The sequence below is a fragment of the Mya arenaria genome, chromosome 11 (assembly GCF_026914265.1).
Source record: "Mya arenaria isolate MELC-2E11 chromosome 11, ASM2691426v1".
Taxonomy (NCBI): Eukaryota; Metazoa; Mollusca; class Bivalvia; order Myida; family Myidae; genus Mya; species Mya arenaria.
In genome coordinates, this window is record NC_069132.1 from 29,664,129 (window position 1) to 29,677,948 (window position 13,820).

Here is a 13,820-nt window from a genome sequence, read left to right on the forward strand (position 1 = left end):
GCAATAATAAACTTCACTGGGAATTAATTTCAAATTAGTAATACAAATTACACGTTAAATCACCACAATTCATTAATATCTTATCATCAATTTTATGAACTACTTCTAGGAATGTACAGGCATACATGCGAGGTTGTTTTCAATGAAAAAAAAACAAGCAAGTGTATAGGTCCATAGCCATATGGGCCATGACCAGTGCTACAGCCAGCCCATTTTTTGAGGGCGGTTCGTCCTTGCACCATCCCTTGCCCCTTTCTTACCGCCTTGCCCCATTTTTGGGTAGAGCCTTTTCACAATTGCTCTATTAACACCTTCTATCCTGTTATTGCCCTTTCTATTATAGGAATCATCATGCTGTCATAATTGAGACATATTGTGCAATACTCATGATAGTAGTGTTTCCACGAAGTGTTTTGAGCACCTGCCTACACCAAACTGCCCCTTTACCGAAAATGTGCCATGCTGCCCATTCATCTTCCCATTAAGCTTTGCCATTGTCTTATGACAGCTTATTGTGTATTTGTGTAATGTGCAGATGACCTGTCTTTTCATAATCTGCTATCTCCTTATCCAATAATTGGGTAGAGTAAAAGCCAATAAGTGAAACATCCCCAGTATGTTGAGCTATTGAACGTAAGCAAAACAGAAAAGGCGGAGCTATTGAACATCAGCCATAAACGTGCATAATTAAATTATGTATAGAAATCATTTTGTAAACTTGTATCATGAAAATATTAAAAAAAGACAACGTTTCCTTTCGACTTTAAGGTTGCACAGAAATAAATTAAAAAAATTATCAGCTCGAATACCTTGTTAAAACCTGATAAAGCCAGAGTGAATGGGACATATGGCTTGTGATAAGTTATCTTGAAACACATTAGCGATCCAAAAACAGAATTTTCAAACTCAACTTTGAACCCAACCGTTTCAAACTCGTTATATCTAAATTAAAATGGAAAACTGACCAAGTGCGATATTAGCTGGAATACAAGGACAAAATGGCATCATCGAGACATTCTATTTCAATTGCCTCTGATGAGATACATGAGTTTTCCTGCTCTGTGTGTAAAGATGAACATCTCAACAAAGAGGCCAAGTATTTTTGTGGGGACTGCTCAAAATTTTACTGTGACAAGTGCCTGACCTTCCATGCCAAAATACACAAACGCCATGTTGTATTAGGCCGCAAGGATGAGGACAAGTGGGTGGGGCAGGGTAACACCCTGGCTTTATGCCACCTACACCATCCGAATGTCCTGGAACTGCTGTGTGAGGAACACGATGAGCTCTGTTGTCAACTCTGCGTTACAGTGAACCATAGGTTAGTAATTATTTCTACCGTACTTTACAAGTTTTGTATAGTATATAATCATGAAACACAAGGCATTTATAGACCTATTTCAGAGCCAAAACTTGTCCAAATTCACCCTTTACAATTTTTGTATCTTCCTCCATACATTTTACAGACATTTTTGGTTCAGTCATGCATTAATTATAGTTGTTTTAAAGCGATACATTTTTAAAAATATCAAATTATTCCAATTCCTGTGCGTTTATATTTGTAAACAATGCAAAATAAGATCAGGGAATTTCGTACTTGACCGGTTAAATGGCGATATGGGCCAACGTAAGACTTGCAGCCTTGTTCTGGGATTGATGTTTACAAAATATATTTACAGAAAACGACACCATGACCAAACCTCGATTTTGACTTATGTATTGTACAACAATGCAGGACATAATTTATATTCTTAAACGCTAAACCATTCAGTTACTTTTCAAGGCAAGAGCGTTATATCGAAACATGGAAAATAGCTTTTATTTAAAAGCACATTACTAGCACATGTCCTTCATACCATCAGGGCGATTTGAGCAATATCGCCAAGCTTGATAGCAGTGAAGATAACACATTGGTACACAGGCCGATCTCTTAAACCCTTAATTGGCATGGTCATTTGAATGTACCCAAAATAATTGGAATTTGATTAATGTCACTTGTCTAACAGCCAGTAAATGCAAAATTACTACAATATTTATTTATTGAATTATTACAATATATCTGATATGACGCGTGTATAGTGTCATCAAATTTACACCTTTGGCATAACGGGCCAATCATTGTCAAAACAAGACAGACGAAGAACACAGTAGGCAAAACGTTCGATTGAATATTCAAATATTCGTTTGCATCCCTAGTTGAAATATTATTCTATTCTAAAACACTGCTAACATTCGAAATGTCATTAAACTGCTTATTATCTCCCTTTCATAATTGTAACAGGATGTGCAGAAGCGTCCGATTGATATCTGACCTGGCCAGGGGCATACAACAGACGGCTGACTATAAGCAGCTTCCAGCCAACATTACCAAGGTAACAGACAGCTTGAACCAGGTGAGAGATGCTAGAAAGGAGAACCAGAACTCCCTGAAGACCTCAGGCAAGTCCATGCTGACCAAGATCAAGGATCTGAGGAAGACTTTAAACCAGCTGCTAGATGAGCTGGAGAAGAAGACAGTGGAACAAATGAACAGTGTCCTGGCTGAACTGGATAGGTCACTACAGAAGGACATTGACCACTGTGATCTCCTACATGATCAGCTCCAGGCCTTAATGGACACCATCCAAGCCCGGGGCAAGGACAGTGAGTCTAGCTCCTACATTGGCTTCAGAAATTGCCAGAACAAGATGGCAGAGGCCAACAAACTGCTTCAAGAGAAGTCCGTCAAACCAGAGGCAACTGTCAATTTTAAGCTGGACACGCATGCTGAACAACTGTTGTCTGATTTGCAGACACTGGCAAACATCCAGAAGAATCCTGATCCACAGTTTGAACAGTCACCTGGTAAAATCATACAGTCCTCGGATAAATCAAAGGTTTACAAGGTGAAAGAGAAGAAAACATTCAAAGTACAGTTAAATACAGACAGTCATGACTGTAATGTTGTTGGTATGACAGAACTTCCAGGTGGAGAGATTGTTCTGGTAGACTTTAACAATTCTAGAGTAAAGGTGTTAGACAGCAAATACAAAGTGACAGCCCACTATGCCCTCCCTGAGTATCCACGGGACATCTGCAACATCTCAGACCATCAGGTGGCAGTAGCTGTGGACGGGCACTATTCCGTCAGACATGAGGTCCACTTCCTCACTGTGTCAGCTGACACCATCAAGATGACCAGGATGTTCTCAGTTGACCATTACTGTAACTCCATCAGGCACCATGAGGGTCAGGTGTATGTGGGCTCCCTCACTGCCCTGTACCAATACACAACAGAAGGTAGGCTGGTCAAGAAAGTATATCAAGACACTTCTGCCAAAGTTACAGTGAACCGCTATGCCTTCAACACTGATGGAAACCAGATATACATATCCGCCTCTTCCCTCAGAAAGGTTGTCACAATTGACACCCAAGGCAACATTCTGGCCACCCTGCAGGACCCTGACTTGGATTGGCCTTACAGTATACATGCAAGTGAGGGTAAACATGTGTTTGTAAGTTCAACTAAATCCAGTACAGTGGTGCAAGTTGACCAAGAAGGCAGGAAGAAGCTGGCCACACTGGTCAGGAAGGGCGATGGCATCAACAATCCAAGTTCAATCTGGTACAGCACCAACCCCAGCAGGCTTATCGTTGGGGGAAAACAAAATGACATTCTGGTGATGAAACTTAAGTAGACATTGTCAGAGGAAAAAGCATGCAGTTAAAAAATTGTGCTTACCAGCTGAATGGTTGCTTTTAGAAGAAACCACCATGTTTATCAATACCTACACATGTATATTCATAACCAGTTTCAGCAGTTTCAATCTTTTAAATTCTTATTGTTCAGGATGTCCTAGATGTTTCAATCACTTCAATGATTCTACAATGTCATGAACATCGTGCATCAACTCTTGTCTATCAAATTGTTATAAAGAAGTCATCAATCTTTTCTGTATTATATTTATTCATTACATTATAACACATAATTGTGACATATTAATCACTTTGTAAGTCTTAGACATTACTTTTGATAGTACTATATTTAAGGTAGCACACCCCTAATGAAAACCTCCACTTGAAACTCTTCAATTTTAATGCTTTAGTATAATTATGGCTATTTCAGTACAGTATGATTATATTTGTTGGTGATGTGATCAATAATGTATTACTTCTGAAAGCAAATATATTTCTTGTTACTCTGATACCAAATTATTACCAAAATGTAAAAAAAAAATTGAAATAAAGGATTGTTCTTGTCTCTCGGGTGATGTCTTTTTCATCTGGATAAGGTTAAAAATTTGGATAAGGTTAAAAATGAGATTGATGCAGTTTTATGCATGTTTGCTGTTTATGATATGTGTGTATGTTGGGTATAACCATTCGGTATGTTGAATGTATATGGGTACACTTAATCATCATTTTATACCGCTCTTATCAAGGAGATTGGTGATGATGTTATTATTAACAAACGATGAATGATAAAATAAGTTTATCACCATATTCTATTATCAACGTTTAATGTTATCTGGCCTTTATCTTTCACTAACTTATGACTATGAAATCTTTAAACCTTTGATCAGCATAGCGTCCAAAAAAAATTGTTAGTGTTTCATATTATTTTTGTTGAATGGGATGGCAGTAATTTTGCCATAAATTTATTACAGTATTTTTCAAATATGCTGAAAATAATTATGGTATGGTTGGTAACTCAAGTCAGCCATTATATTTTTCCATTAATATTTAAATCAGGACCAGTAGACAAAATATAACTTGATACACTACGCCACTCACATGAATTTATCAAATTATACAGGGTCAGGGTTAGCAGATGTACAACTGATATGTAGTTCTGGATGTCATCATTTAAAAAAAATATGAATAAACATGTACATTGTTAAGTGTGTTAAATGTAAAATCATTTAAACTGCAGTTTTGAAATGTTAAATATTTGTGTGTATATAAAACATATTAAATATTCTAGTATAAAACAACCTTTCTTATTCTGTATCTCCTCTCTTCAAGTTAATTGTACAATTGAAACTACAGAGACAAGGCCAGCGGTCAAAACTTAAGCGATGACTCTGTTTCGAGCCATAAGGCTATAGCAGAACCTTTCATGAGAGATGCAGAACCTAAGAAACATCATAGACTGACCATACATGCCAGGGATCTTCTTCTGTAAGACTCCTCTCTCCGAGTTAATCATACAATGGAAACTAAAGGGACAAGGCCAGTAGCCAAATCTTTAGAGAAAGCACTGATAAGAGTCACAAGGCTATGGCAGAACGGACACATAAGAGACACACACCGTACGTAACAACATGGACAGACCATACATGCATAAATATCTTCATTTACTAAAGTTGAGGTTACTGCCTTTGAAATGTCACTGGAGATTTCAACTTTAGAGTTTAAGAGTACCTTGAACCTTTTGGTTAAAGACACATAGTTTATAGAGATTGTAATATATACCAAGCTAGAAGTTGAGTTGTTGTTAAGAAAATTACACCAGGAAAAATCAATGGCTAGACTTTGTTGTTGTTACTCAAATGTTTTGCAACACTAAATCTTCGCAAGTTAAATATTGCATCTAGCAATTTCAAGTTGCTCTTTAGGATTTCAAGGCACTCAATTTCAACATGTATGTTGGTTATACAAAATTAAACATGAAATCAAGTTACACAACATTCACAAAACAGCAACTGGCAAATACTGTGTAAATTGAAGCCTTAAATTTTTCATTTCCAATACAGTTACAAATGCTTTTTGGTGTTAAGAGCATTTTCTGAGCAATGATTGCCAACCTTAGGTCACCATTAAATTAACCTTTGACCAATTGACCCCAAAACAAATAGGGGTCATCTAGTGACCATGACCAATGTTCATACCAAATTCGAGGACTCTACACCAAATCTTTCAAGTTAAATGATAAGTTTGAAGATGCGGCTGCTGCCGGACAAAGTCATCTCTATGTGTCTGCCATGATTCTCAGACGACATGAAACATACATACAGACAACATATAAGAACTAGTTTTCACAATACCTGTAGTGTTATCTGTATCATGTCGAGAGTTTTTCTTTCCCCTGTCCTGTACCTCTAGGTGGCGCCATCCTTGTATCGTTACTACCTCCTGCAAGATGGCAAATAAATATACTCAGAAACGCATATATTGACTTATTAAATGCCTATCAATTTCCTTTCCAAAATCCAACAGGGAAAATACAGCAAGCCGTGTTGAAAAATCTGTATCACCATATACTGTCATTTCCTGATTCTGTATCAATTGCTAGTACAGTGTGAAGTCTAGCATGTATGAAAATATAAAGAAACATGGTTTTGTCCAAAATATATACAATGAATATGGTACACGTGTTACTGGTTCTTCAAAGAAACATGAGGATACCGATAAGCATGAAGTAGAGAAGACTTCCTATCTATTTAGACAACTAGTTGTTTGCTAATTCAAAGTTAATAAATTGTAACATTATCGTAACATCATCGTAAACATGAGCACCTCGCCAATACAATGACAAGGGCGAATTCGTGTCATCGATAGTAATAGCGATTGACTCAACTTCCCTCAATTCTGCATTTTATGATTGGCGAAAAATCTAACAAACATTTACTTTGTTAAAATGGCAGCAATTACATCTTCAGGAAATGACGATTAGTGTCTACTCGTAAACTGGCTAAGACCCCTTTAGAAAGTCATTTACAGTAATTCACCTAAGAGTTCGGACACCTTAAATTAATTATTTTTTTCGCTGTCCGAATACATACAAAATTACCATTTTTACATTTTATTTACACGTTTGTTTAACCTGCCTTTTTTCTTCATGTTTGCATTTTACCACTTATTAATTTATCCGTAGTAATCAATGGTCATAAACTTATTTATTACGCATATAAATATAAATTCCATTTCATTGAAGCATATCTGAGGTACATATCCGAGTATATTTGGATGGAAAAATAAGAGTAAGAGTGTTATATAGCAAGGCCAACCTTCGTCCCTTATTTTGTATTAAGCAACACGTGTACCATATTCATTGTATATATTTTGGACAAAAATCTGAGTTATGGCTAAGGTTCAAGTTTTAACCAGATGATATCGCAGCCAAATAACGACAGAATTACGATGAAAATACCAAGTGAAATAAAGTAAATCCACACTCTCCCCTCAAGTTTTGACAATCAATGTATTCCTTAAAAAAATAAAGATAACTTTTTCTTGGCCTTCTTACATAATGTCAGCATCATCAGGCATCACTTGCAGAATGCTCCTTTTCATACAACAGTAACATCGATGGATAATGGCAGAATTGGCACTCCACGGTCTGCAGCCACAACATAGAACTGAAAATAATGGCAATGTATTATCAAGTTGTAAAGATTTAAGTTTTGAAATGATCAAAATGTACACTTAAAAATTAATATAAATATCTTGCCCTCAACCAATGCAAGTAATTCATACATTTTATTTTGTTTATGTAATAGTTAGATGATATGATATAAAATCTTGACGATTAAGAATGGGCGGAGTGAGTGTATTAAACAAGGCTTTCTTAATCATGAAGGTATTACTTGAGGTCATCTTACTAAGAAGGTTGGCTGACACATTGTCAACGCAAAGTCTGACACAAGGAGTGTGTATCAGACAAGTGGCAGTAGGCGGTGCCTTTAAACACCTGCGAAAGATGAAATTCTTAATGATTAAGCCTAAACATTATTGATTGCTCATCTGAAAAAAATTCAAACAAAAGCTGTCATAGAGACAGCGCGCTCGACTATTCCACCGCTTTTCGGTGTATGGATTGAAAGGTTTTGGCGAAACATGCATGCAATACATGATGTGCTGAGATATTTACATAAATTGAATTGGAAAATATTTGAGGTGGTACGCAAACTTTAACGTAAATTCTAAGTAGAAAAAGAGGCATAATTTTGTCAAAATGCTTGATAGAGTTACCTCCTCCTGTGTACAGGTTGGGGGCATGATAGTGAACAAGTGTGCAAAGTTTCAAAGCCATATGTCAATGGACTTTGAAAATATTTGAAGTGGTCTGGAAACTTTATCATAAGTGGTTACGTCGACGCCGACGCTCGGGTGACTAGGATAGCTCTCCTTATTCTTCGAATAGTCAAGGTAAAAAAGTGTATAATGGACCTAGGATTGCCTATAAAACCTCTGAGGCTTATTTCCAACCAGGGCCTTAAGTCCAGCTTTTAAATTATGAGTATAATAGTTGGTTAAATACTTTCGTGCGTAGTAATTCAACAAATGTTTTCTTGAAAACCTTATTTCAATCTTTTTCTAAATTGGAGTAATTTTCCAATTTCAAAAACCTAAACTTACCACATACTGTGAAATCATTAATGTTAGTGGGGCATTAATGTTCGTGGTTTTCATGGGTTGGGTGATCCAGGAATTCAAGATCCCACAAAATATATAAACCCTTTATTCACTTTTTCAATTGCCATGTAATGTACATAGTCTAATTTATTCGTTACAGAGGCCACAGTATACAGCGTAAATATCCGTCTCACTGTAAATCTTACTATCATTGTTTTGTTAATATACTATAACAGCCTTTAACAAAACATTTTACTGTGTTTAATGAACAAATTAACTGGAGCACGGGCCTAAACATGTTTACAAGATGTGAGTGATGAGTGTTGGTTCTCTATTTTTTTCTTTAATGAAATAATTACTCAATTACATGGGAGGTTAAGGTTACTGAGCTTCCAACGTGACAATGTACAAAACAATGTGTTCCATATACTTATTAAACAAAAAGTGTGAATAAATATTGAAATGAGATAATATTCAAAAGTGATTAAATTTTTAGACATCAGCAATCTTCAGAAATTGTTTACTCAAGTATATGGACCTTCTCGGTGTTTTCACAGTTTGCACAATTCTTAATTGGCATTCAATGGCTTCACCTATCTGTATTTATGATCACGGTACATCTTCTTTTAAGACCTTAATTTCCAATTAAATCGATTACTGACATGGGTATATGCACTAATTGGCATGTCATGAAACTTTAGCGAGTGTCATAAACCGAGTGACGTAGAAGACAGAAATCATGGGCCAGCACATGGAGATAATGCAGACGATCTAGAATGATGGCAGTTCTGATTGTGTTTTTTTTTTCAAAAACGAAAAACCACGAATTCAATTAAGTACCCACTAAATTGTAATTTTTCGTGACACCACGAAATTTCATGCCAACGAATATAAATGATTTCACAGTATCTGATGCGTAGGACAGAATCCTCACTTAGGCCTTTGATAGTGGTGCGAAGACGGTTGTTCATGTCCTCATAGAAATATTCCATTATCTCTGCTGGTACCAGCTTCCATGCCATCAAATCTCAACCATGCATTTCCTGGTAATAATAAACAATGATTAATTCACAAAATGACAATATGATTATTAGTTTACTCAACTTACCAAGGCAAGCCAGCATTCAAAAGTAAACCTCTCCCAAAGAACATTGTAATAAAGGCACTTTGGTTCGCTCAATGGTTAGCATACTCAACAAGGCATCTCCGGTTTGGGTCCCGGCCTGGGTGTATGTGAGATTGGTTGGTGGTGTGGTTAGCGCAGTGGTAAGCACTCTCAACAAGGCATCTCAGGTTCGAATCCCGGACAGTTTGTATTTGAGATTGGTTGGTGGTCTGGTTTGCTCAATGGTTAGCACACTCAACATGGCGTCTCAGGTTCGAGTTCTGGCCTGGGTGTATGTGAGATTGGTTGGTGGTCTGGTTAGCTCAGTGGTTAGCACACTCAACAAGGCATCTCATTGGTTAGAGTCCCATCCTGGGTGTATGCGAGATTGGTTGGTGGTCTGATTAGCTCAGTGGTTAGCACACTCAACAAGGCATCTCAGGTTTGAGCCCCAGCCTTGGTGTATTTGAGATTGGTTGGTGGTCAGGTTAGCTCAGTGGTTAGCACACTCAACAAGGCATCTCAAGGTCAAGTCCCGGCCTTGGTGTAATGTGAGATTGGTTGGTGGTGTTTTATACAGGCACTCTTGTTCCACTCAAAACACATGACCACATTTTGCAACAGTCAGCAATGTTCTAAATAAGAACCGGCTGCTGGCCAAAATGGATGGTTTAAATGGCAATAGGGCCGGTTCAAATTTGGAAAACATAATGAATTTTCAGTAGAATAAGTAGAAGCTGGTCGGTTACTTTACTATTTGAGACGGTTCAACCGAAACTTACTGCAATCATAACATAAAATAAACCCTTGTACTCTACATGTTTAAAATCAGCTTACTCGATATGCGTACACGTCCTTGATCTCTTGAGATTGAGCAAGAGCCAATCTTTCATTGGCAGAGTTGATGGAGAACTGGTCTGCAGTATCACCCTGGTTTATCTTGTACACCAGGGGTACCTACATACAAAATCAAAGCACTGCTAGCAATTGGATATTCACTGCTTGCAGACTGGGTGTCTGATGTCACTGAATTGGGCATGTATTAAATAAGGGCAGCTTCAGTGACCTTCCTCGTCATTTACATTTATAATACCTTTTTTGTGCACTATAACAAGCATCTGTATACTCGAGTATTGTTGTTCTACATCGCATTGACTCTTGTCTTTTCAGGGATGGTGACCAGACGTAGTCAATAGTCTCGGATGTAGGGGGCGCCTTAATGCGGGGATCTTGACCTCGTAGAGTCAGCAATACTCTTTCTCTATAATTTAAATGAAAAAGAGACATAAGTGAAAAACGTTCACAATCAAGTATCTTAAATGTTTAGATTTGCTGCAACATTCATACTCCAAAGATTCATGTGAATATCCTTTAAACTATTTTCGCATTATAATGACAGTGGTTAAATTTATTGCAAGCTGACAGCACTGAATACCAATTAAACATTCTTCTTTACAAAGCAGATCATTTAATATAATAATTTATTCATTTTAATTATATAAACCAAATGCTATAGTTCTGCAGTGTTCTGCACATTATCAGCAGATATCTGGGTCTAACTATTCATGAACATCCTCAGTTAGAGTTTGAGATTGACACCACTCAATTGTAAAACTTCAAAATTATATTTAAATTTGTTTGCTATGCAATTTATGAGAAAATGGCTCAATATGTTTAACACAATATATTCAACAACAACATTCACTTACTTTGACATGCTGATACCTTTTCTATTTTTCATAACAGCATACATGCCATACCTCCGAGAGGCTTTCCAGTGGATTTTGGTCTGAATTCTAAGGGGATTTTGATATCATAACAGGGGATTTTTATGCGGCGTATTTTGCGCCCAATTGACATAAGACTCTATACAGAATGAATATTGACTTACATTTATTTATTCTCTTATACATGTATATACATATGAACTTATCATCAATAAATATATATATATATATATTTATATGAAAAAATTCAATGAAAACACATGAATTTTGAAAACATTTTGAATTTACAGCACTAGAACTATACTTAGCACATTCACAGATGTCTTAAAGCACTGATCAAATAAATACAATTACAATTGTTTTTTGCCTAAGTTAACTAGTTCTTTAAGGGCAACAAAATGAGCTACATAATATTGTGCTCATTCAACTTCTTACTCATGATATTGTGGATGCTCTCCACTATCAGCCTTGATCTACAGTCTGTTTGAATTGGTTTTCATTATGCTGAAACACCTCTCATGTCAGAATTTGAATGAAGAATAGAATAGGCATGCCAGTGCAATAGTGCTGAGGTTGGGACACTGTTTCTGGGATTACCTGTCTCTCAGCGTCAGCCAGAAGTTCTACAGGGAGTCATCAGTGACCTCTTCCCTGACAGTGACTTCATCCATGATGTCTTGTATCTCCACCCTTTCCCTGTATGGTGACAGGTCCTCCAGGGGGGAGAGCAGAAACTCCTCTGATTCTTCCTGAAGGCTGTCAGGGTTCACCTCAGGAAAGAGTCTCACTCCTAGCTGGACCACTGAAGGGCACCAGCCTGTCATAAAACAAGAGGCACATTAGTGCCTGTGCTCCACTGGCCAAAAGGTTCAAGCAAAGACCACCAAACGAACATTTTCGTCAAGTTTCATAGAAATACAATCATCAATTTTTGAGGAGAAGTTATTTAAAAAATTTTTTTACTTTAATAGCTCTGGCTGCCATGTTGTGCAGTGGACCGAAATGATTTGGGCAATTTGAGTAAAGGAGCACCAAACAAACATTGTACCCATAGGTTCTGAAAAACAAGGAGCACTATTCCCAACAGAAGGATGTCACTCCCTATCACTGCATGAGCATCATAATAAAGAAATGTTTACTCAAACTGCAAGCTGCTCAATTGAAATAGGTATTTACCTCAAGCATACAGTTTTATAATGTGGCAAAATAGTCGGACTACTAGATTGTCATTCGGACTAGTAAAATATGCCATTATGCTAGTCCAACTGGCTAGTAGGTTAAAATGTTTTTCGTGAAGACTGCGGACGAGAAGTCCTTAAAGGTTTTTCTATTTTTAACTCTTGCAGCCATGTTGTGCAGCGGACCGGAACCATTTGGGCAATTTTGGTTAAAGGGCATCCCGATGAACATTTATGTAAAGTTTCATCAAAATCTGATAATCGGTTTCTGAGAAGATGTAGTTTAACGTTTTTTTCTATTCTTAGCTCTGGTGCCCATGTTGTGCAGCAGATCAGAACTGTTTGGGCTATTTTGGTTAAGGACTACGCAAGTAACATTTCTGTCAAGTTTCATTGCAATACGATCATCGGTTTCTGAGGAGAAGTCGTTTAAAGGTTTTTCTATTTTTACCTCTGGGGGCCATCTTGTGCAGTGGACCGAAACCATTGAAGCAAATTTGATAAAGGACCATCCAAGGAACATTTCTGTTAAGTTTCATCAAAATCTGATCATCGGTTTCTGAGATGTTCTTTAAAGGTTTTTCTATTTTTTTGCCCTGGCAGCCATGTTGTGCAGCGGACCGGAACCATTTGAGCAATTTTGGTTAAGGACCACCCAAGGAACAATTCTGTCAAGTTTCATCAAAATCTGCCTATCTGTTTCAGAGGAGATGTCGTTTAAAGATTTTGCTATTTTTAGCTGTGGCGGCCATATTGTGCAATGGACCAGAACCATTTGAGCAATTTTAATAAAGGACCACCCAAGGAACATTACTGTCAAGTTTCATCAAAATCTGCCGAACCGTTTCAGAGGAGATGTCGTTTAAAGATTTTGCTATTTTTAGCTCTGGCGGCCATATTGTGCAATGGACCGGAACCATTTGAGCAATTTTGGTAAAGGACCACCAAAGGAACATTCCTGTGAAGTTTTGTCAAAATCCGCTTATCAGTTTCAGAGGAGATGTCGTTTAAAGTAAAAGTTTACGCACGCACGCACGCACGCACGCACGCACGCACGAACTCACGACGGACAATCTGTGACGACATAAGCTCCATGGCCTTCGGCCAGTGGAGCTAAAAATTGGTAAAGCAATGATGACAAACAAATTCACATTCTTAGATCATTTTTTTTCAAAGGTTTACACGGTTTACCTGGAATGTCGTGTTAAAATCAGTCATCATGGGGATGATGTACTCTAGGAAGGAGAAGATTAGCCGTGTCAGTGGATCAGTCAGGCTCTCCTTGAGAGGCTGCACCCGGCCAGGTTGATCACCGTCCTCATGTGAATTGAAGTAACTTCTTAGCGCTGGCCACTGCTGGAGGGCCCTTTTGACACACTTCTCCAGGCTCAGCCATGGGATGGCACAGTGCTTCATGATTTTCATAGGCTCAGAGTCTGTGAAGGCCCAGAACTCTTTGTATACTTCTTTCAG

At 37.6% G+C, this 13,820-nt stretch overlaps 1 protein-coding gene across 1 annotated transcript; it reads left to right on the forward strand.

Moving 5' to 3' along the window:
- The first annotated feature begins 925 nt into the window (after positions 1-925).
- On the forward strand, positions 926-4,973 carry LOC128209441 (uncharacterized). Its single transcript, XM_052913466.1, has 2 exons — positions 926-1,321; positions 2,282-4,973. The coding sequence occupies exons 1-2, from the start codon at positions 999-1,001 to the stop codon at positions 3,675-3,677; spliced, it is 1,719 nt and encodes a 572-aa protein (XP_052769426.1). The 5' UTR covers positions 926-998; the 3' UTR covers positions 3,678-4,973.
- Positions 4,974-13,820: the final 8,847 nt, after the last annotated feature.